Raw genomic sequence first — 24,791 nt, forward strand, 5'->3', positions numbered from 1 at the left:
CATGACTGCTGTTCATGTGTCTGGGAAAGTGCACAGCATTGAGCAGGGCTGGTGGAACCAGGAGGATTCCTCAGTTTTGATCTCATGGTGTGGTGGGGTGGGGGAAGAAGCTGGATAGAAGGGCCAGGTCCTGGCTTTGCTGCTTGCTACGGGGTGTGAGACTGCTAGCATATCCCTTTCCTCTCACTGCTGCAGTCACGTCTCTGAATCCGGACCTCGCAAGTCTGGCTGGGAGGATCCTGGGGCTGAGAAGAGGATGACTCAGGGCTGGGGGCAGCCACCTGGGGGCACTGGCAACTCGGAGAGGAGCCTGAGTGGGCCTGAGGCTCACATTCCTTCGCTGCTCTCCATGGCGACTCGCAACCACATGGACATCACCACCCCGCCCCTGCCCACTGTTGCCCCTGAGGTGCTTCGGGTGGCTGAGCACCGGCACCGGCGAGGGCTTATGTACCCATTCATCTACCATGTCCTAACGAAGGTGAGCTGGGGGTTGGCAGTGGACCTTTTAAGTTATTTTAACTGGCTCTCTGTGGGGTGGCTTGGAGGGCAGCACAGGGGCTGAGAGCCAGCAGTCCTGGACCCTCAGTTTCCAACCCTCCATTCCAGGGTGAAATCAAGATCCCAGTGTGCATTGAAGACGAGTGCAACACCGAGCTGCCGCCAGCAGCTGTCCTTTTCCGGGCTGCGCGGCAGCATGTCTATGGCGTCCTCTTCAGTGTGGCTGAGACCCAGAGGCGGATGGAACGGCTGGCTGTGCGCAAGCGTATCCCTGTGAAAAGTAGGTGATCCCTTCTTCAGCCTGCGGTTGCTGTTCCAGTGCTGTGTTCGTAAAAGTGGAAGGTGGGCCTCCCAGAGGTATCCTGGGCACTTTTTGGAATATGGAGATTCATTGGCAGCAAGGGCCTTTTTTTTATTGCCCATTGTGTTGAACTGCGGTACAGGTTGGCCTTGACTTGCGGTACATGTCTGCTGAATAGGTTCAGTCGTCAATTGATAGGCAGCATCCTGGTTTCGTGTATCTGTCCTCCAGGTGGGCTGGGTCCAAGTGGTGTTTCTCCTGATCATGTAAGCTTGGGGAAGTGCCTTCTATGTCTCCTTACAGGAACAGTGTGCAAGTGTTTTATCCTCGCAGTCAGATGGGCCCTGTTCTTTCCTCCATAGCTCCTCCTGTTATCGTCAAGGAATGGTCGGCGTACAAGGGGAAATCCCCACAGACTCCAGAATTGGTATCGGCCCTTGCTTTTCGAGAGTGGACATGTCCCAACCTCAAGAAGTTGTGGCTGGGCAAAGCAGTGGAGGACAAGAACCGACGCATGAGAGCCTTCTTGGCCTGTATGAAATCAGACACCCCCGGCATGCTCAATCCCGCCAATGTCCCCACACATCTGCTGCTTATGTGCTGTGTGCTACGGTGAGTGGGGCAGGTCTGTCCATGATGGGTGGGAATACTCAGGAGGGAGGGCTCCTGAGACAGGATGGGTGGAATGGCACAGCAGGATTTGGAAGAATTGTGGCTCTGTGTACGGGCGAGTGGAGTGCCAGTTACATCATCTCCTGAATTGAGGCTCAAAACTTATTCTAGCAACTGAAAGAACATTCTATTTACCAATTTTGAGTTTCCAAGAAAATACAAGGTATAGATGCCTATCTATCTAGCTATTAATGTTGAGTTCCTGTTAAATTCTTGTAACCTCCTGCTGCATTGAAGTTAAATAGAAAAAGAAGCTGGGAAGTGTCCCTTTGGTTTCCTTTCCTCCCCAGCACGTGGTGGAGTAACTCTTTTGATTTATATATTCTGTCGTATTTTCCTTTTTTTAAAGATACATGATACAATGGCCTGGGGGTCGGATCCTGCATAGACACGAGTTGGATGCCTTCCTGGCCCAGGCTGTGTCTGCTCAGCTATATGAGCCAGATCAGCTTCAAGAACTGAAGGTAAGGTTGAGCTTGGATTTGATCTGTGCAATCTTTATACCCTTAGGGCAGGAGTGGGGAATCTAGGATAAGGTTACCAGACATCCCTGTTTCCCGGGGACAGTCCCCAGATTTACAATTCAGTCCCCATACAAAACCCATTGAAGTTGAAAAATGTCCCTGGATTCATTGAATAAAATACGGTAACCTTAATCTAGGAACCATCTCAGATGTTGCTGGACTACAGTTCCCACAATCCCTGACTATTGGCTGTGGCTACTGGCACTGATGAGAGGTGGAGTCCAACTGCATTTGGAGGGCAGTGATTCCCCATCTCTGTTGCAGGGAATCGGGAAGGCAGCTCAGTGGATTAGAGCTCGTGGGCTAAGGAAGGGGAAACTTTCTTGTCCATGAGAGGCAAAACCTTCCTGCAAATCATGCATTTTTTGAGATGCACTCCCCTTGTCCATGCTTCCTTGCTGCCTTTCACTCACCCATCCCATCTCTTCTCATACTGCTGTTGTTCCTGCTAACCCAAAACTTCTAATTTTGCAAAACCTGAAATTTCAGACTCCTGTCTTGTCTCTGATGGCAGATGATACAATGGGTGGAATTCAGTATTGTGCTAGGACAAAACATTCTGTCTGCGCAAGTATTGCAGCCCTTCTCCCTCCCTCTTTCCTCCCTGCAAGGTGTTTTGGATGTTCTCTTGACACCCCCCTCCCAAGTTAGTTTTGGGACTCATGCGGGGGATGGGGGGTGGAAAGCCCCATTGTGCAAGTGGAAGTCCTTGCACAGGGCTTCTGCTGACAAGGCTTGTTAGGCTGGAATTCGCCTATGTTTGGGCTGTTCTGCTTCAGACTGCGGGTGAGAGATCATATATTCCTTGTACATAGAAAATGAGCATGCAGGCTTGTTGGTGGTGGTTGAGGGAAGGTTCTAGCATAATATCTTGGCTTTCTTACTGGTATTCTAGTTTTCTGTGTACAGGGAACCTTTTCTGTGCATGAACATTCCATCATGAGAGCCCCGGTTACAGAGGGGCCATCCACAAATGGGTTTACTACCACTTCCTGTTGCTTATGACAACAAGACCTAAAACTTGTGATGTACATAAAGTCATCCTGCATGTATGACATTGGATTGCATAGACCTTTAAGCAGAGGAATTTGATGTAGAGCAGTAGTGAAAGAAATCTGTGGCATAGTGTTTAGAGGTGTAACAGGAGGGCCACTGTGATCTTTAAAAGTTGTCTGAAGCAGGGACTTCTGGTTGGAACTATGGCGAACTGAGATAACGTCTGCTACACTAGCAGAGATGAGAGGTGGTCAGGGGATAAATCTGGCTACCTAACTCCCCTTGGGACTAAGGGATGTTGAAGAGCACAGCCTCAGATATTCTGAAGAAGACATTCATTGTCGTACTGAGGGAAAGATAAATCTCTGTGGAGGGGAAATGTGTCTACAGCCAGGTGAATATATTGGTTTGAGCACTGCATAATCGCTCTTAAACTAGAGCTTAAAGTTTGCACTCTCCTTATCTTAATTATTATTAGTAGGACTGGAAAGAAAGGAATATAAATTGGATTCTGTATTTGTCAATTAATAACACACAGAGGGAAAAGACTGCAGACAGTTAAAAGCAATAACAGATAACAGGCAGAAAGCCTTTTCAAGAAGATCTAAATATTTTACTGCCTGGAAATATTGGAGCTCAAAATTGCTTATAATTTATTTTTTACGTCTTTTGTAAACCCTTGTTTCCGTGTGCTGAGTTGATGGAAAATGAAAGTGGGAATTGCTGTCTGCGTCACACAACACAGAGAAGCAAAGACAGCGTAATATATCATGCTGACACTAAAGACATCACTGATCCTTAAACTCATGCAAAGGCACAGCTAATAGACTTAAACAGATTACAGGAGATGGTTAAGGAGATTGGGATACAGATAAGACGAATGGGAGGTGCAGGATCTGCAGTCGGCGAACAGAGGGACCATTTTTGTCTAAATGTGAAAAAAATACCAGATGGAGCTGAGGAGACAGATTTATGGCTGCCAGAAAGGTGGGAGCTGATGACGAAATCTGCTGTAAAGTTGGAAATTTACTGACCACAAAAACAGCTGATGACAGTTCAAAGCATAGTTTTTTTATACTGAATGCGCTTTCAAAGCTGTGTCTGATGAGATGTGGAATAACAAATACGCAAACAGAAAAGGAGATGGGGGAAAAGAAAAGAATGAAAAATGATTTAATGAAGATTTAACAGGCAAACAAAGATGAATTACTACATTACTGAGAAAGGTTGGAACCCCTGAGGAGAAACTCACCACGAGGAACTGGGGAAAAATATACATATTGGACACTTGAAGATAACAATGCGTAAATGAAGAGCTACATTATACTTCCTGAGTGAGAAAAGATGTCTGGGAAGAAAATTTGAGATCTAGCAGAATGGGGAAAACTGGATATTTCTGGAGTGTAAATGCTACATATTTTGAGTAATCAAAAATACAAATAATTGGCAGATAGAGAAGCGGAAGCCTTCCCCCCCTTTCATCCCCCCCCCCTTTACTCTGTTTTCTTTATGATTGCTTATTTTTTATAGTTTATTTTTCTTTTGATTTCTTAAATGAAGATACATACAGAGAGGTGATAGGAGAGGGTCTTTTCCAGGGTGTGAGACTGAGGAAGAGGTAAGCTCTCCCAGGTGACAGCTGAGAAGACTCTTCCTTATATGGGGATTGAAGTTTATGAGCGAGGGCTATATACATATAATTTGGTGTTTTATTATCATTACTATTATTGGTGTTAATGTTTCCTATCTGTTCTTTTTCTCTCTCTTTTCTTCTTCTTCCCTCTCTCCTCTATTTCTTGTCTTTTTGATTCTATTCGCCTTAGATACTATTTTATTGTATCGTGAAAACTTTAATAAAAATCTTTGGAGAAATAAAAGTTGCCTGAAGCAGTAGAACCAGCCCTCCTTTTGTTAAGGAAAGAGGTGCTGGGGCTCACGTCTCCTTGAGAGCCAGAAACCATGCCCTCTGGAAGAGAGCCCTGCTTCTTTTTTCCCCTTTAAATATAATTTTTATTAACAGGCCAATCAAATCACATTATTTCCAAATCACATTAGTTCCAAATTATACAGCCATATTTTTAAATTTTGTTGGGGGTGCCCATACTCCAAGCTCCGGAAGGGGGTCCAAACATCACTTATATTGCTGCTTTAATTAGACAGTTCTATCCAGTTCTGTCCAGATAGTCTCTTTATTATTTTCTTCATCTTCTTGTTGTTATCATATATTCCTTTCTTTGCGATCTCTGATAATCTTCACAAGCGGGTTGGAAACAAACATCCTCTGTGTGGGTTTAACACTCTCCAAAAATCATATCTCATAGGGACAGACACCATTCCACACCTCCGTAAAGAATTTATCCTCGGTCTGTCCATTAATTTTCCTAGGCTTGCCAAGTATATCCGAGGGCTCTGCCAGGTTTAGATCACATTCCATTCATCATTCGCATTCCGATGATCCTGGTCCTCCTCCCCCCGTCTTTCTTAGACAAGCCTGTCTTAGCAAGATGCCATTTAAAACTGCGTCATAAAATTTTCCTCCGTTCTCCGATATTTACCAGTCCTCTCTTCAATCAATAATTCACTCCACACAGCTCTTGAGTTCCTGCTTGTGATTAATAAAATGCAACGATTCGTCTTTCTGGGGTGGAGGGTTATTAATACTCACATAAGGCAAAGAAAAGAAAAGTTTTTTCCTCCGCCCCCCTTCCTTTTCATTCCAAACATACCAGTCTCTTAATGGTGGTTCATCACTTGATTTATATGTCCCTCCCATCGCTCCGGTCACAGAGATGCATTAATCAGCAGTCTTAACTCCCGAACTTCGCTTGATGTATGTGCTTCAGCTTCTTTCCAATTATATTTTCGAGCTGAAGCAAACCAGAGCGCGATTGGAGAAAGCGTCCGGAAGAGCCGACTTCACCGAGGGCTTGTGCCAAGTGACTGGGCACCCCCTTCTTTCGATTCCGGGGGTGCATTATGGACACCGCTGGCAAGGCAGTCCCCCCCCATCTCCTTGGGGGGTCGGGAAGGCTGCATACTACCCATAGCAGCCTCTTAATTACCTCGTGTGGGTCGGAGAGATGTTATTGTCGGCCATCTTCCAATGCGCCACCTGGTGCCCCCCCCCCGAGAGCCCTGCTTCTTAATATATTAAATATGGAGGGAGGGGACAGGTTGCAGGTACTCCCTGGGAACGAAGGACACGTCATACATACCTGGAGGTATTTGCATCTATTATTTTTTTGTTCCATTAAAAACGGGGCATGGTCCAGCAAGAGATAGGTAGAAAAGCTAAGAGAAGAGAGGGTGGGAGTAAGATACCCACATGAGCCGTGACTCCAGAGCGCATTGCCCAGTGTAGAGCCACTAAAAGTTTGGCGCACAGAGAACATCTGGCAGAGAGAGGTCTGCCCTGATGAGAGATGGGAAGATTTGGTGGAACAGGCTTGAGCCCTAACAAATTTTGATATGGGGTATTTGCATCTGGTTCCTGCTTCTGGCCCATTATGTAGTAGATTAATCTCTCCAGGGCTGGTGAGAGCAGGGACCTCAAAAAGACACTTTTAACCATGGGTAGGCAAACTAAGGCCCGGGGGCCGGATCCGGCCCAATCCCCTTCTAAATCCAGCCCGCGGATGGTCTGGGAATCAGCGTGTTTTTACATGAGTAGAATGTGTGCTTTTATTTTAAATTCATCTCTGGGTTATTTGTGGGGTATAGGAATATGTTCGTTTTTTTTTCAAAATATAGTCCGGCCCCCCCACAAGGTCTGAGGGACAGTGGACCGGCTCCCTGCTGAAAAAGTTTGCTGACCTCTGCTTTTGACGGATATGCTCTCCTCTTTTTAACCCTGTGCTATTCATACGAGTAGGTCTGACTTGGTTGACTTTGGAGGTCAAAAATGAAAGCCCTGTGCTGTGTCTCAGGCTTCCATCTGATACTTATCATCATCATCATCATCATCATCATCATCATCATCACCATCATTATCATTTTCCTGTGCTAAGCCTCATTGTTGCTCTCTCCTGCATTACAAATACAGGCTTGTGGGTAACTCACTCAGTTACTAAGGTCTCCGTGACAAAGTGGGGGACTGTTACTAAACTGAGCTCCTTGATGGCTGAAGGTATGTTGCTTCCATTGCAGATTGAGAAGCTGGATCCCCGGGGAGTTCAGCTGGCTGCCCTATTTATGAGTGGAGTGGACACAGCCCTTTTTGCCAATGATGCATGTGGGCAGCCCGTCCCTTGGGAACATTGCTGCCCATGGATCTACTTTGACGGGAAGCTTTTCCAGAGCAAGCTAATCAAAGCCACATGGGAAAAGGCACCCCTGATAGACCTGTGTGATGGACAGGTAAGGGTTAGCACTCCTAGAAGGAAGTGGCTGCTGATCCTGCTGCTGACATCCTGAGTTGCTGCTTAGTCCTTGATTCAGTGCCACATCTAGTTGTTCCTGTGCGTTCTACACATGCTCACCTTGTAGTTGTAGGTGAAACTAAGAGTGTTGTCAAAAGGTCTCTGGCTGCTGCTGTCTAATGCCTTTAGTTACTCCACCCCCCCACCGCAGCACCCACCCACCAGCAGTATTCAACAGCTGAATGTGCTTTTTTGTGTATTGTTAAGCTGCAGGCACAAAGCTAATGAGAAACTGCCACTCTGCCTGGCCTGCTGCCATGACCAAGCCTCTAAGCAAACTGGTATCTGGCTTCAATCTATTATCTGCAGAACATACTTAATTACTTCATACTGAATAGAATACACCACAAGGCTCTCAATCTTGTTAGGCATTTTTACATCCTACTGATTACAGTGGGGGAGTCAAAGTGCTTAACTTCGACCGGATCACATTCTCCATCATCTGTTCAAATAATTGTCGATGCATCACATAATATGTGCCCTTGGACCCTTCTTCCCCATATGATACCCAGGGCAAACTGCCCTAACTGGCCCACCCTAGTTACGCTCCATGACCTTGATATTGTTTTACTGGAGGGATACAGCGGTGGGAAGTGCCTGGCACTTTTATAATACCATCAAACTCTGGTTCAGTTATTTTTTTGTCTCCCTCCTACTCCTCCTTGATCCACAGAATGAACAGGTGTCCAAGGTAGAGAAGATGAGGCAGAGCATCCTGGAAGGCATCAACTTCAACCGCCAGGCTCCGCCTCCCCTGCTCCCACCTCCACCCTTTGTATCTTCCATGGCCCCATCCTTTTACCCTATGCCTCTCTATCCTCGCGCCATTGGTTCTGTTCAGCCTTCAGCCCCTGGGAGGACCAGAGGCTTCACAGGTAAGTTGCTGTGCTTCCAGTTGCCTCTGTTACGTGTTTGCTTCATATGATATATAGCCTGCTTCTCTCTAGCAAATAGTGAGCAAGCCACTGGGAGTTACATCATATCCTATTTGCCCTGGCAGGAAGCTCTTGATCTAATTTGCACAAACTTCCTCCTGCAGGCTCCCCCCTCCCACTTATTAATGTTTGGGGTAGGGGTGGGTTTCTTTTCTTTTTAGGCAAGCTGTTCCCCACCTGCAGTCTAAAGTAGTACAGCCCCAGAAACAGTTTTGCTTCCTCGCCTGCCCTCTGTCTGTGCGGTGATCTCTGTTGAGTTTGCAGTAGGGCCATTTCTTTCCAACTCTCATGCTTTGACCTTGAGCTGTGGGTGCAGGTGATCAAATTAGGGTGCAAACCAGCCTACTCCGCTTAGTTGCTTACTGATTCTTCCCTTTTCCTAGGTCTTCACCCTATCCCGCCACAAGGAGGCAAATTGGAGATTGCTGGCATGGTGGTGGGCCAGTGGGCTGGAAGCAAGCCGTCCCGTGGGCAGGGTTCCTTCGGCATGCAAGTGGTATCCGTTGGAGGCCCAGGGAAAGGGTAGGTGCCACTAGACGAGTCGCCTTGGCTTCGTATAGCCTTGGTTGTCAGGAAAGGGTGTTGTTTCCCTTTGTCACCTGCAGTTTTTTGAGATTTGGGGTTCCTAGTGAGGAGTGGGGAGCCTGGCCCCTGGATTCTGCACCTTTCTGTGGAAAGGGAAGACGAGTCTCAACAGTTTGGGAAAAGAACGAGAAGACCAGTAAATCGGGATTGAGTGGGAAGAATCCAGAGCAAGTTGAAAGATCTTAAAATCAATTAAAGATTAAAGCTGAATGAAACTGCCTTTTAAACGAATTAATTGTTTCATCAATTAGATTTTAACAGATACCTTTTGCTATAAAAGGCTATATAACCAATTTGAGATTTAGGATACTAAGCTAACCAATTTAATAACTTACTACTTTGGATGGAGAACATTATAAAATGACTCATTTCCATTCATAAAAACCTTTCTTTCCTGTTGCAGCCGTGGTCGTGATAACTCTGGAAAAACCCCCAAAGGAAACAAGAAAGTGAGCAAGCAAGTATGTGTCCCTGCCTCCCCTGTTGTTCCCTGTGCAGTGTCCAAATCCTTTTTTATGTCACTGGTGGATCCTCCTTTCCCTGCTCTTCTAAAAGTATCTGCCGACTTGCTGCAATGGCCCACACTCTGGGTACTCTTCATGTCAGCCGCTATGAGGCACACTTTGGAAGAAATAAAAAGGGATGCTGCAGAATAGGGCTTTTGGAGGTCTATCCCCCCCTTTGGCCTGCTTATCTTCAGCTCCTTTTCCTTCTAGGGGTGGCTGAGTTTTCCATCCATAAAATGAGGGTGATGTTTTAGCCCATCGCCAGCAAAAGAAGGCTTTCAGTATAAAGCAGGTTGCATCTCACCTGTCTATTGAATGGTTCCTAGGTGGAAAAGAGCTACCTGGGTATGAGAAATAAGAGAACTGTTTCTCTCCTTGGACTTCACGTCTTGCACCTTTTGGGGGGGGGTGACATTAATTTATTATGTTTGATTCTGCTATGGAATTTCCCCCCTATGTTTAGTTCAAGGTATTCTGTTCCACTTTTGCTTTCTTTTATTTGGCACCTGTTATTATATTTCATATTATATTTATTATGTTACTATATTTCATATTATATTTCAAGTAGATAAATAGGTACCGCTCCAGTGGGAAGGTAAACGGCGTTTCCGTGTGCTGCTCTGGTTCGCCAGAAGCGGCTTAGTCATGCTAGCCACATGACCCGGAAGCTGTACGCCGGCTCCCTCGGCCAGTAAAGCGAGATGAGCGCCGCAACCCCAGAGTTGGCCACGACTGGACCTAACAGTCAGGGGTCCCTTTACCTTTACCTTCATTATCTTGCATCTTTTGAGATGGGAAAAAAAACTCCTCACGATTTGGCAGTGTGATGCAGGTGGACGAGTGGCTCTGAGGTTAAAAGAGTTCACCTCGTGGACTGGTTTGGTAAACAGTATGGACTCTCTGTGTCATGCTGCATGCAAGGCAAAGGATTTTGATAGAAGCAGCCTTCTGTCCCCATCTCAGAAGTGTTTGCATCTTTAGGTTGGATCTCTCTAGTCAATATCCCAGGACCTGGGTGTTCTACTTAGTTTTTCCAACTCCAACCCCCGCTAAAGGCCTCCTCTTGTACTTGCCAGGGCTCTGCAGAAGGAACTGCCAAGACACCAGAGTTCAACAACAACAACAATGGTGGCAACAGCAGTAGCAGCAGCAGCAGCCGTCCTCAGTCCCAGGTGAACGGGAACGGGGGCACCACGCCCACGGTGGGCGAGGACCCAGGGGCTGGAGCCTGCCCCTCAGCCACATCACCTTGTGCCTTAGCCAGAGACGCTGACTCGTGCAATAACAACAGCCCGTTCTTCGGGACGCTGAGCGGGGATCCTGAACGGTGCCCGGAGAACAAGCTTTCCTTCCCAGCTCTGCAGAAAGAGGAGTGAATGGAAGCCGCCGTGGGTCCGATTGGCGGGCAGTGGGGCGGTGGAGAGAAGTGTCATGGCGTTGCAAACTAGTGGGGCTTGGGGGGGGGGGGAGGATGCACCACTTCTGCAAATCCCCAGAATGGAAACATTTGAGCTGGTGAGAATGGTTAAGTGGTGGGGAAGTCCGGGAGCAGAGCTTTCTTGACAACTCGCATTTGGAGGGTTTGTGTCCTGGGTGCTTCTTCTTCCCTGTGAGTAGCAGATGCAGCCCTGGAGGGTGGTGGAGTGACATGGGATGGCTTGGGGCTCTTGTCCCACCTTGAGTGACCACATCGGCGCTTTTTGCTCTCTGCCCCTTGAATTTGCCATTGTGCCAATCGGATCCCAAAGGGCGGCATTTTTTTTCCTTTTAAATTTTTTATTTGAATTTGTTTTGATTTTTTTTTAATTTTATAGGGGGGGGGAGTTGTTTTTAGGGTGCAAGATTTATGGTAATTCTGGATTTGGGGAATGGGATATTTTTTAAAGGAGAAAAAGCCGGCAAGGTTTTATTTTAAAAAGGGGCAGATTTTTCCTGCCTGCCTTGTTAATTTCTTGCCAGCTCCCCCACCAGCAGGCCAAACAGCAGTGTTGCTTGGGTGGGGGGGGGGATGGTGGCAAACAGCATGGAGCGAAGGGGTTTTTTTGGGGGGGTGTAGGAAAAGACAATGATTTTTAAAAGAGAGAGAAAGAGAGAGCAGCACAGCTACTGCACCTTATACTCCCAAGTGGGTATAGCAGTCAGCTTGTGCTTTTTATTATATATAAGAGAGAGAAAGAGAGAGATTATATTTATATATAACGTGAATAGAGCTATATATAAATATGAACGCGGCAAGCCCGGAAAGGGTGAAAACGTTCCCGGGAGACAACTTGCGTTCCGAAATGAGCTATGCGTTCTTTGTGAATTAAAGGACCTGTGTCCCCAGTGGCCAGAGGTTGGCCCTGCTAACAGGGCTGCTGGGGCAGATGAACCAGGCCTCCTGATATCAGACAGAAAACTTCTTATCTTTCAAGCGGACGAGCACTTACTGTTACAATTCCAGGACTGTGAGCAAACGAATAGGGCTGGGGCTGTAAAGGGGTTTGGGGCTAAGGGTGGATCGTCACCCTGTTGCCATGGGGCGGGTGGTGGGGAGGCTGGAAGTCAGAAGTATCAAACTGACCCAGAGCCTTGGGGGGCAAGAGAGGGAGGGGTAACCCAGGAGAACATAAAGCAGTTCAAGTGATATACTGTTCTATAGGCTGAGTTGTGTGCACCCTGCAGCTTCAGCAAACAATCTGGAAATCAGTGCAGGGCTTGGCGTTCTCAAATCACAGCTTTTGGTTTCAAAGCAACAACTATCTTTTTTTTTAAACAAAACAAAACCCCACTGATATTTAATAGGGAAATGTTTTCAAAGGGTTTCTTAGAAGAGCTAGTCAGGGTTTTCAGTGTGTTTGTGAGATGGCTGGGGAGGTTTTAGGGCCTTGCACAACTGCCACTGCTTCTCTTGTTGCTGGTATCTCTCACCATTCGTTTCTGCCCATTTTCATCCCATCCATGTCCAATGCCATCTTACAGTTCTCTTGAGAAATTTTTTTTTAGAAGCTGAATACAGTGGTACCTCGGATTACAAACCTTTTGGGTTACAAACACTTTGGGTTACAAACTCCGCTAACCCAGAAATAGTACCTCGGGTTGAGAACTTTGCCCCAGGATGAGAACGGCGGGAGGCTCCATTAGCAAAAGTATGCCTCAGGTTAAGAACGGTTTTCGGTTAAGAACGGACCTCCGGAACGATTTAAGTTTGTAACCTGAGGTACCACTGTAACTGCAAAAATAAGCCAGTTCTCACACACACATATGGCACAAAAGAGACTGTACTGAAACTGTCTGGGTTGTTGTTTTTAGTGCAGAGTACACCAGTTTTGCTTATATAGAATGGATAAAATGGGTGGTTTTAAAGTGAAGAATCATATAACTGAGGTGGGAGTTTGGGTGAGCAGGATTAAAGTTCTGTTGAAAAGAGAACTCTAACCAATTTTCCAGCTGCATACGTCCATGCAGTCTGATTTCTGACATCATCCATGGCATGTGCCTCAATTACTAGATTGTGAGAGTGTCAGAATGACCACTCCAACCTGAAATGTGTGTTGATTTTTATTTCTGCCTTCCGCTATCAATCAATCAATCAATCCATTCTCCAGTAGGCTGAATCCCCCACCTGTGATTCTACCATAAGAGGAACAGATGAAAAACAGTTGGCCAGAAAAAATGTCCTGTTCGCTACTTCTGCCTCCTTGACCACGAACAGTATAGGCAAAAGAAAGTACTTCCTAACGATGCATAACGAGCGGATGAAATTAACTGCCACAAGGGTATGGTGATGGTTGCTGCTGTAGATCCTTTTGACAAGGGCTTTCGACAAATCCATGGGCAGAAGTTTATTTATTATTTATTTATTAAATTTGCGTCCTGCCCTTCCTCCCATTGAGTATGGGATGTCGGTTCTGTAAATGTCTACTAACCTTGATAGCTGGATGGAGCCTAAATGTTCAGGGATGGCATACGTTTGAATTTCAGTTGCTTGGAAGCTACAACAGGAGTCTTTGGGAAATGTGGGAGGGGAATCTGCCCTGTCACCCACTCAGGAATCTATTTCTGAACATAAAAGGGCAGTTAAAATGTGCCTAAGGCCTGCAGTGTGGTGTTCATACGGTGTGTTGGGTGGGGTGTGACCTACAGCTGCTAGAAAAAGTCACCTCTATCAGAGGCTCTAGTGAGAACTCTGTAGCCAACAGTTGAGAGAAGGCAATGCTCTTTTTAGGTTGACATCTAGAGCAGCTGGGGAACCAGGCAGGATTTTAGGAAGCGAGGAAGGGTTTCCAAAGGTTGGAGGGGGCACTGATTTAAAGTGCAGGTAGGTAATTTGGATCGTAAGCGCTTAAAGGCAGCTTGATTCTCACCCACCTACCCTGCACCCCAGTGGGGACCCTTTCCTATTTTGTTGTTCAAAGCAGCTGAAAACCAAACTCCCCAAATATTAGAAATTCCTGTTTGTTCTAATGTATTGAAAATGGAAATGTTTTCTTTTGCTGAAAATATGACAGTTCTGAATAGCAGGGTGGGGAGGAATCCAGAAAGAAAAACGTTTTGCCACATTTATATGCTACAAAGTTATCCAAGCAGAAGCACATTTTAAGGGGCTCTGCAATACTGTATACATAAATCACCAAAGCCTACCTGCCCCCAAAGGCTTCTGATTCTCTGTTGTTAGGGTTAGATGTTTCCAAAGCTGGGTGAAGCCTATGATCCAGAAGAAGAATTTACAAAGCCCTTGCTGGATCAGACCCAAAGCCTATCTAGTCCAGCAACCTGTTTGCCGCAGTGGGAGGCCCACAGGCAAGACCCTCTCCAATCGTGGTCTCCTCTTCCTTCTGCCTCTGATACTGGTGGAGGCAACCTAGCGATCATGACTAGTAGCCATTGATAGCTTTATGGCCCATGCTTTTGTCCAATCTCCTTTTCATTGGGGCTTTAAGCCTGTAATCCTGTAACCCCCCCCCCCACGGAGTACATTTCATTGAATTCAGTGGGACTTGCTTCTGAATAGACAGGTGTCAGATTGCTCTGTCTGAGCCTTATTTGTTGGGGTCTTGTGAGGATTCCAGTAAAGCTCAGTTTTCTAAACCTGGTTTCTAGCCTTTGTGATGGAGGTGCAACGCACCAGAGATTTCTGAGAATGGAAGAGCCACCTTGCTGAGTCAAACCAGAATTTTGCCACCATGTAAAGTGAACAGCAGTCTTTAATTGGGAGTCATCAAACTTCAGGACTGTGGAATCTACTTGGGGTTTTTTTTGTTGACTCAAGATCTAGGACCCTAGTGCAAAATACATGCTTTTCAGAATTACATATCCAAGACTTGATTTGGAGTACAGGAAGTGAATGGAGCCATTCACTCTTGGTAATCTCACATCCTTCCTTCATTTCAGCAGATAGACTTGTTTTGCTGTTGCTATTGTTAAACACATGTGAGTCAGAAATCCTTGTTCTACAGTTATCTCCGAATAGGTCTCAATCTGTTACATATATTTATTTAATTGAAATTTGTCCATTGTTCATTGAACTCCCTTGCAGAATTTGGCTTGTAGCTACTGGAATCTTGATAGACTCTTGAAATTCAGAAATGCAGTAGGTATATACTACACAGCATTGCAGGCTTCCAGGACCTGACTCTCCCATACATACATTCTTTTTAAAATTTATTTGCATATCAAATCTGAGTGTTAAATCCCCAATTTTTCTGTAAAGTGGTAACAGGATGAACCAACTCACACTAAGAACAGTATTTTCAGCTAATAATTTTCAGGAAAGATCTTTCCCAGCTCCTAGAAATGATTTTACTAGAAAGGGTGTATGATCTGGAATTACAGTATATATAGGAAGCAAAAAGGCATTGTCTCTGAACTATGAATCTCACCATTAAATCTTCCTAATTAAGCATTAAATGTTCTAATTAAGCAATAGAAAGAACCCAGTGTAGATTTTGAAAAATTGCAGCTGTAGGCAGGGGTGTATTCCTTTTTGAATCGTCTTCAGTCCTATTCTCATTGGTATGCTATGACTGTAAAGTAAGACAGAACTTAAAATTGCATATCGAGGGTTTTAGAATTAGGGTTTTCAGAAAAGGCCCTTGCTTCAGCCTCAAGTGGATTAAACCAACAGTCTTGAGAAGCTGGTGGAGAACAAGGAAGTGTTTTAAGTTTTAATTGTGCCCTGTCACTGAACGTCCTCTGATCTGGGTTTGGCTTGATGATAACAGAAAAACACTTTATTCCCAGGTGTAAAGAGTAAATGTAAATCTTCCTTACACGATAATACTTCCTGTCACAAATGAGACACTGTTCAACCTCTTCAGTTGGGCATGCAGTTGTCATATGAAGTTTGAGGAGCGGGATTGCAACTTTAAATGGTGAATTTGAGAGAAGGGATTTAACACTCTCTTTCTCTCTTGGGGGTGTTTCAGTTGCTTTTAGCTTTGACAGTATTTGCTGGGAAGGAAGACAACTTCCTTTCCCGACCAGTGGCACACATTTCCAAGCAACTTAACCATTGCCAGTTCTGAGGTCTTACCCCAGAACTAGAAAGACGCCTGCCTGCTTGAGCCATGCCTGCAGTCGCTCAGGCCTCTGAGCATGCAGCTATATTGCTTTGATATCATGTAGCCCAGGGGAGCAGCTGGATCTGCGTCACAGGCTTCTGTGACGCATTTCCTTATATACCATATTTCCAGTGCTTGAAACCTTTGCAACTGGAGCAGATTGCCCCCCCTTTTTTAACCTCTTAGCAATGCCACCAGGCAAGCTATTGATTAGGTGGCGGGATTGATTTGACTCTGTCTGTCTGTCTGTGCAGACTGTAGCCATTAGTGCAGTCCCATCTGTACTACACATCTGAAACAGTACCATACCACTTTAAGCAGGGTGGTGTAACAATCCCTCTTGCCAGGAAATGCTGGGAATTGTAGCTGTGATGTGAATTGGGGTCTCCTAACAGCCCTCGGCACCCTAACAAATCATTTGAGGGAAGCCATGCTTTAAACGTATGGTGCAAATGGAGCCAAAAATAGGAAGGTTTTGGGAAGCCCTTATCCCAAATGTTTATATATTCCGTGATTCTGTGGGAGTACAGAATGTGATACTGGGCCCAGTCTTTAAAAACGAATCTTTCTAATTTTTATGGATACTAAAATAAACCTCGGAAGTTTGTGGGCAGCAGGAGTGGCTGGATAAGTTTTTCACTTTCAGGGTAGGGCTTCCCCCCTATGTAGTGCCCATTAGAACCAGGCTAAATTTGGCAAAACTTTTTAAAAAAAACAAATAAATTATGCAAAATAAGACTGAAAATGTGTGTTACTTGCATAATTTATACAGGAAGAAGAATTCGGTATCTGAAGACTTTAGATTTTATCTTGTTTTAACTGTGGGAAGTACACTTCAACATGGTCTCTTCCTTGCAAGCTAGGCAAAATAAAGTCACTCTACTCTAGATTCACTTGACAAAAATCCTAGATAAGTTTTCCTTTAAATTCAGAAACGGATGTGGTATTGTTCAGAATTGCTCACTGCTTGCTCAGCCAAAAAGGGAGCCAGCAGCATGCATCTTTAAAATATCTCTTATGAGAATTGTGGATACTTCCAGGTGGGAAGGGGATCATTAATCTTGAGGAATTTAATTTGAAGCTCAGTGTTGCATGAAAGCCAAAGAGGTAGATGAAAGTTCCTAGGTTTCTCTTGCATAATAAATCCAAATGACAAAACACCCTTCATGCATATCTATGGACTTTAGTTTAATTGCAGTTGGATAATGCTACCATTCCCACTAGTGTTTCTGAATGTAAAAGAGCATCTCTGATGTGATGGACATCATGTTATGATGCAAGAGTCAAGCTAACCTGACCTATCTTCTATAAACCTAATGAGAAGCAATAACCGGATGATTGCCCTCAGAGGTCTGGTTCCCCATCATTTAGAATGTACTGCAGCTAAGCAAATACCTTTTCCCCCAAGCTTGTTTGGCTCCATCATGCAGAATTGGAGCTGGTCATGTACAGACTGGAGACTGCAATTTGTGTGATACAAGAATTCAGGCATCACCACCCCGAAGCGCAAATGATCTATGGAGGCACTGAGATAAGTCTGCTGTGGTTGAGCTGGAAGATTCTAAAACTTGCAGTCCTGTAGAAGTTAGCCTTGCTTCTGGGGAAAGTAGAGAAGCCTTCGTTCCTTGGTGTTGATAGCACTTGTAGATGAGAAGTGTAGTTCAGCTATGACTGTTGAGCAAAGGTGGCTCTGCTTTGGTTGGAATGAGATGAGCCAAAGTCCTTTGAGAAAATGATACTTGACTATTGAAAGAGGGCTCTTTCTAACTCTTAAAGCAGCTTTATGTTGCCATATTTAACCTTGCGGCAAAACAGTGCTGGTTCCCCATTTCTTGCAGCTTTTGAATCTGAAGCTAATATCGGAGGTGCTTTTGCCTATAGAGCCAGGAACCAGGAGTCTCTGCAAATGCGCCTAGCCATAACTAGATGGCCCCATAGCTATTTTTTATAACAAAAAAGTTTGCTTATTTAAAAATAATAATAATGAAGCCCTGATTTGCAAACTTCAATTTTTTTTCAAGTGCAGATTTCAAAATTCAGATCCTTTTGTGAGACCAGAAAGCTACAGTCCTTGAATGTAGATATAATAACTGAATATACTTCTCTTGATCCTAAGACGCACAAAAGGGGAGGTCAGCACGTGGCCTTGCGATGAATGGATCAGTCTGTTTCATGTGTTTTCATTCATAAATCCATTCCATTCAGTTTCTGCATTACTCTGGATTTGTTTTGGATCCATATGAAAATTTGTATCTAAAAACATATTTTAACTCTGTATATACATTTCTAAACATTTAAACTAGGCATTTTGTTACTTTTTTGAGACAATCCCTGTGTCTCATTAATTCAGATAAGTGCAAAATCTAAGGATAACTAAATTCTAATTCACAGGGGGTCTGGATCGGGTCATTTTGCATCAGAATACACAGAAATAAAATTCCTCAGGCATCTGTAATGAGACCTCTTCTCTCCACGTTTCCAGAAATTAGTCACCCTAGCATTGCAGGCTGTCTGTAAAATTAAGGACTTTTCAAGCATCTTGCAGTGTTGCCTGTGGGAGCTATTGTATGACAAAGACGCAAAAATGTAGAGCTTGAATGGATTGTGACTTTGTGAAATGAATTTCCTAATCATGAACAAACATCAGGTTTCCCTTGTGAGGGTGACCCTGAGGTAATTGTGGCATCAGTTGGACCCAAAGATTATGTTGAGTTGCGTTGTTCATTCTTTGAGAGCGGCGCTCTCAAATGCGGCGTTCTTGCTTTTCATTTGGCCTGTGTAACACTTTGGACTCTCACCAGGGCTGGATCCTTGGATGGTACAATCTTGGCAGAGTTCCTTTGAAGTCACTGGATTTGCATCCCACATCCAGAGCCCTTGATCCCCAATGGAGTAAGGTCCATTAACAACAGCTGTAGGGATCGTGTTTATTAGAAATAATTGCTGTGTTACTAACTTTGATGCTGAGAATTAACTGAAGTAATATGACTTTCCCCTGCACTGTGCAGTGGACCTTAAATGCTCATAAGGAAGGCGAAATATGTTCCTGTGTCCAAATCTTCTTCCTCTTAGCAGGGCTTTTTTTCAGCCAGAACTCACTGGAATTCAGTGGGCACCATTGCCATTATAAGAGAACAAGGGAGGAGTTCATGGTGAGTTCCGGCACCTCTTTTTCTAGAAAAATAGCACTGCCTCTAAGATAAAGAAAGCTTCCTTTTTAATATGAGTTGAAGTGGGAACAAATCTAATACTTTTAACTTCCTGTACTAGGCTCCAATTCAAGATTCTCTAAGCATGTTTCTTGAAGTCTTCATAAGGATCTAAACCATACAATCAAAGGCATGGATTTTAGCATGCTGCCTTCATTGTTTTGTGGGGGGTGGGGTGGAGGGGGGCCTTTTAAAGCCAGCCTACTGACCAATATTTCCTGCATTTCTCTTCCAAATATTTCATCCCATCCTAAGGCAGTAGTGTGGGATATGACTCTGGCTAGCCGTTCCCAAGGATGGCTACTAGTCAACTTAGCCAACCAGTTAGAGGTTTTTTTGTCCAAATATACTTAACAGTACTTGAAAAGACTTTGAAGCCTTTTCAGGGGCAGCTTTTCAACTTTTTCTGATGTCGTTTAGAATTCCACCTTTCCTTGGATTCATACACAAACAAGCAAGCGAGCCCTTGGGTCCCTGGGGGGAAGTCACAGACAAACATTATGACAGGGACTTGAATTCTTGTGGAGGGGAATAGGGGTATCCCGGTCCACAGATTAAACATGTGTACGCTAGAGCCTGTGAGGAAGGCACAAGGCCACTTGCACAAAGCACCAACATTTCCCCCTATCACGCAACTGTAACCTAGGCTGCAAATCCTCAGTATACTTACTTGGGTGTAAGCCCACTGAAATAATGGTGTTTCTTTCCAAGTAAATGTTATTAGGATCAAGCTGCAAGATGAATCATAAGCTAACTACAATTTTTTTTTTAAATCTTGTTAGCATAATTTTACTACCGAAGTTGAATCATTATAGTAGCTAACTTACCTGACATGTATTTTGCTAAATATGCATGTTCTTCTATTTTTAATTTTAATCCTTCCAATTACCCCCACACCAATCTATTTTGTAAGTCCATTTTTATTGTTTAAAAGAAATCTAACACACACCTGTTTAGAGATCTTTCAGTCTTTAATTGCTATTTACCGCTCATTGCATAAAGTCAGATAGCGTTGCTCATTTTCTAGGTTGTTTTTTTTAAGATTAGAATTTTTTTCTGACTCCGTTTTGAAAGACCAACCCCCGCTTCCCGCGTACACTTTATCTGTCTATAATATTACCCTCGCAGACGGGATGTACACTTTTTCTGACTTATAACCATTGCTCTTGTATTTTGGTAGATGCTTTGTTGATAGTAACTAAATGCCTAGTAAGATTTTAAAAGTAAAAACTTCAATCTCAGTTGTTACTTTAAGCCAATCTTTCCCCTCACACACCCTCTTTGAATAACCTTGGAAGTTGCATTTTTACCATATATATCTCCCCATGACCACCTTTTAAAATGTTTAGCCTGAGATTTTAGCTTTAAAGGGAAAAAAAGCATACAAACCAATTTTTGATGAACAGAGTAAATCTGATTTTTTCTTTTCTTGTTAGTGATCCCCTGTCAATTGCAAGTTCATGCTTTATTTATGTGGGATAAATTCATTATTCCCTTTTTTTAAAAAATGGATTTTCTTTTTATGCTATATTAACACCTGTTCTTAGTGGATGGATAAATGTTATCTTTACTACCCCAACCTTGATAAACAAATCCCCATCTCCCCAATCCTTGCACCCCACACCAAGCTCCATAGGTTGTTGGGTTTTTTAATCAGTGTAAGTTTGGACAGGTTGCTCTAAATCAGGGGAAACTCGCAGTAGGTTTGCAATCAGAAAGCTTGGGTGTCTTTTGGGAATGTTTTTTGCTGGTGGAATCCTGGCGCGTTGTTCATCTGTTGATGATGGAGAGAGACTTACAGTGCTTAATAAATTCTATTCTTTTAGTAAAAAATAAATAAATGGTGTGTTTGTACGCCTGTGTTTTAAGCTTTGTAAAGGTACAAGGTCTGAAAGAAAGGTGCCGTGTCACTTCCAGTGCTATGTGTCTGCTGCAGCTCTGCAGAAGTGAAGAATTCAGACTCATCTGAATTTCAGATGTTCCTTCATGGTGTCCCTGCAGCCACTCATTTGGCGAGACGTCCATCTAATTCATACTTGGAGTAGACCCATTGAACAAATAACTTCAAGTTACTTGAGGGAAAAGGAAAGTGCGGTGCAGAACTGCAGATATTTTTAAACATGTATAGTGTATGTAAACCTGTCCAAAGTTAGCGGCAGGATCCACAGGGGCAGCAGATCGGGCCTCCAAGGAACACATTGCCCGCTCTCCTTGGAGGCTGGATCAGCCACTTGTAGATCTTCACTCGTCCCTTCTTCTGGGCAGTGGGGTGCCGTTTTGTGGTTCATCTCAAGTGCCAAAATGTCTTGGGCTAGCCCTGCAGTGGACCGCCGTATTTTTCGCTCCATAAGACGCACCTGACCATAAGATGCACCTAGTTTTTAGAGGAGGAAAACGAGAAAAAAATTTTTTGAATCAAATGTTGTACTAAACTATTTAATAAACTACTGGTATATCAGAATAATATTTCAACCATGTACAGTGGTACCTTGGGTTACATATGCTTCAGGTTACATACGCTTCAGGTTACAGACTCCGCTAACCCAAAAATATTACCTCGGGTTAAGAACTTTGCTTCAGGTTGAGAACAGAAATCGTGTTCCGGCGGCGCGGCAGCAGCAGGAGGCCCCATTAGCTAAAGTGGTGCTTCAGGTTAAGAACAGTTTCAGGTTAAGAACGGACCTCCGGAACGAATTAAGTACTTAACCCGAGGTACCACTGCAAAGTGAACAGCAGTCAACAGTGGCATTATCATAGAATCATAGAATCATAGAGTTGGAAGAGACCACAAGGGCCATCGAGTCCAACCCCCTGCCAAGCAGGAAACACCATCAGAGCACTCCTGACATATGGTTGTCAAGCCTCTGCTTAAAGACCTCCAAAGAAGGAGACTCCACCACACTCCTTGGCAGCAAATTCCACTGTCGAACAGCTCTTACTGTCAGGAAGTTCTTCCTAATGTTTAGGTGGAATCTTCTTTCTTGTAGTTTGGATCCATTGCTCCGTGTCCGCTTCTCTGGAGCAGCAGAAAACAACCTTCCTCCCTCCTCTATGTGACATCCTTTTATATATTTGAACATGGCTATCATATCACCCCTTAACCTCCTCTTCTCCAGGCTAAACATGCCCAGCTCCCTTAGCCGTTCCTCATAAGGCATCGTTTCCAGGCCTTTGACCATTTTGGTTGCCCTCCTCTGGACACGTTCCAGTTTGTCAGTGTCCTTCTTGAACTGTGGTGCCCAGAACTGGACACAGTACTCCAGGTGAGGTCTGACCAGAGCAGAATACAGTGGCACAATTACTTCCCTTGATCTAGATGCTATACTCCTATTGATGCAGCCCAGAATTGCATTGGCTTTTTTAGCTGCCGCGTCACACTGTTGGCTCATGTCAAGTTTGTGGTCAACCAAGACTCCTAGATCCTTTTCACATGTACTGCTCTCAAGCCAGGTGTCCCCCATCTTGTATTTGTGCCTCTCATTTTTTTTGCCCAAGTGCAATACTTTACATTTCTCCCTGTTAAAATTCATCTTGTTTGTTTTGGCCCAGTTCTCTAATCTGTCAAGGTCGTTTTGAAGTGTGATCCTGTCCTCTGGGGTGTTAGCCACCCCTCCCAGTTTGGTGTCATCTGCAAATTTGATCAGGATGCCCTTGAGTCCATCATCCAAGTCGTTGATAAAGATGTTGAATAAGACCAGGCCCAAGACAGAACCCTGTGGCACCCCACTAGTCACTCTTCTCCAGGATGAAGAGGAACCATTGATGAGCACCCTTTGGGTTCGGTCAGTCAGCCAGTTACAAATCCACTGAGTGGTAGCATAGTCAAGACCGCATTTTACCAGCTTCTTTACAAGAATATCATGGGGCACCTTGTCAAATGCCTTGCTGAAATCAAGGTAGGCTACATCCACTGCGTTCCCTTCATCTACCAGGCTTGTAATTCTGTCAAAAAACGAGATCAGGTTAGTCTGACATGACTTATTTTTCAGAAATCCATGCTGACTATTGGTGATCACAGCATTCCTTTCTAGGTGATCATTAAGAACCATCATCACTGTCATTAACAAATGAAGAGAGACTTTATCCCCTAGTAAGGGGGGCAGGCAATGGAAATATATGAGCTTCCCACATTGAGTCCCTTAGATCTAAGGACTATATGGTTTGGCCCTACACAATTATTTTAATAAAGCCAAAAGAAGTGGGACTTTCTTCCTTTTTGTTCATTTCAGAGAGCTCTGGGGGCTTTCATATGAGGGAGGAATGAGGGAGAAATCTGATTCAATTCCCATTTAAAGTCAAACCTACCTAATTCACACCTTCGTAAACAACACAAGGACCAAACCACAGCCGCCCTTCAAATTTCACACTTCTGCAAAGGAAGGCACTACTGTCCACTGGCAAGACCAGTGGCAGAGGGAGGATCTTGTGTGGTGACATGTTGCCTGTGGGGATGTGGGACGTTGCTCACGCGAGCGTCGTCCCAAGGGGGTGGCGTGCGCCCGCCCATCCCAATGGGCGCACAGAAATTTCCCCTTTTTAGGAGGAAAAGGGTGCATCTTATGGAGCAAAAAATACAGTGTATTACAATATTGAAACAGGCCTTCAACATGCCTGTCCTTGTCCCCATCTTCATTCAAACTCCAACATTCAAGGCAAACAGTATTCTACAGCAGTGGGTAGGGGACCCTCATGGCCCTCTTGACATAACTCCCATCATTCCTGGGGTGGCCAATGACCAGACATGATGGGGATGTAGTCCCTCAAAAGGTCTAGGCCAGGGAGACCCACTGTTTTGTCTAGGCATGAGCCGCCACATCTCACTGCACTCTTCCCTGGACTCCCTTGCAGAACACCTGGCAACACAACAAGCCCCTGGTGGACATTCATTCACGGTTGCACACTGTCTGATTGTAAGAAACATCAAAGCGGTTTGAAAAAAAGAATGGTAAAATCGAGGGGAGAGGGGAACCATGTAGCTCCTTGGAGGAAAGGTGGATTCTAGCAGCTTAACATTGCAGATAATGCAAGTTCTCTCTTCACAACCAAACGGCAGCTACACTACAGGTGAAACTCGAAAAATTAGAATATCGTGGAAAAGTTAATTTATTTCAGTAATTCAACTTAAAAGGTGAAACTAATATATGAGAAAGACTCATGACATGCAAAGCGAGATATGCCAAGCCTTTATTTGTTATAATTGTGATGATCATGGTGTACACCTGATAAAAGCCCCAAATTAACAATCACAGAAAATAGAATATTGTGAAAAGGTGCAGTAGCTATTCAATCCATAACACCTGCAATGGGTTCAATAGGAAGCACAATCATGGGGAAGGCTGCTGACCTGACAGTTGTGCAGAAAGCCATCATTGAGACCCTCCATAAGGAGGGAAAAGCCTCAAAAGATGATTGCAGAAGAAGTTGGATGTTCCCAAAGTGCTGTATCGAAGCACATTAATGGAAAGTTATGCGGAAGGGGAAAGTGTGGAAGAAAAAGGTGCACAAGCAGCAGGGATGACCGCAGCCTGGAGAGGATTGTCAGGAAAAGACCATTCAAACGTGTTGGGGACTTTCACAAGGAGTGGACTGAGGCTGGAGTTAG

General features: G+C 44.4%; 1 protein-coding gene and 1 long non-coding RNA gene across 2 annotated transcripts in view; one reads left to right on the forward strand and one right to left on the reverse strand.

The window, feature by feature from the left end:
• Nucleotides 1-12,188, forward strand: part of FAM120C (family with sequence similarity 120 member C) — a 29,134-nt gene extending 16,946 nt beyond the window's left edge. The window contains exons 8-16 of the mRNA XM_080988002.1: nucleotides 196-481; nucleotides 610-781; nucleotides 1,165-1,414; nucleotides 1,824-1,938; nucleotides 7,141-7,350; nucleotides 8,086-8,287; nucleotides 8,731-8,869; nucleotides 9,336-9,393; nucleotides 10,515-12,188. Of these exons, the coding sequence (XP_080844128.1) occupies nucleotides 196-481; nucleotides 610-781; nucleotides 1,165-1,414; nucleotides 1,824-1,938; nucleotides 7,141-7,350; nucleotides 8,086-8,287; nucleotides 8,731-8,869; nucleotides 9,336-9,393; nucleotides 10,515-10,814 (1,732 nt within the window). The 3' untranslated portion in view covers nucleotides 10,815-12,188. The remainder of the gene's footprint in view (nucleotides 1-195; nucleotides 482-609; nucleotides 782-1,164; nucleotides 1,415-1,823; nucleotides 1,939-7,140; nucleotides 7,351-8,085; nucleotides 8,288-8,730; nucleotides 8,870-9,335; nucleotides 9,394-10,514) is intronic.
• A 2,891-nt stretch (nucleotides 12,189-15,079) lies between these two features.
• LOC308466840 lies at nucleotides 15,080-21,934 on the reverse strand. Its single transcript, XR_013981002.1, has 2 exons — nucleotides 17,015-21,934; nucleotides 15,080-16,575 (listed from the first exon to the last, which is right to left on the reverse strand). It is a non-coding gene; the product is annotated as an uncharacterized lncRNA (long non-coding RNA).
• Nucleotides 21,935-24,791: the final 2,857 nt, after the last annotated feature.

Source organism: Podarcis pityusensis (assembly GCF_964106645.2).
Source record: "Podarcis pityusensis genome assembly, chromosome: 17".
Taxonomy (NCBI): domain Eukaryota; kingdom Metazoa; phylum Chordata; class Lepidosauria; order Squamata; family Lacertidae; genus Podarcis; species Podarcis pityusensis.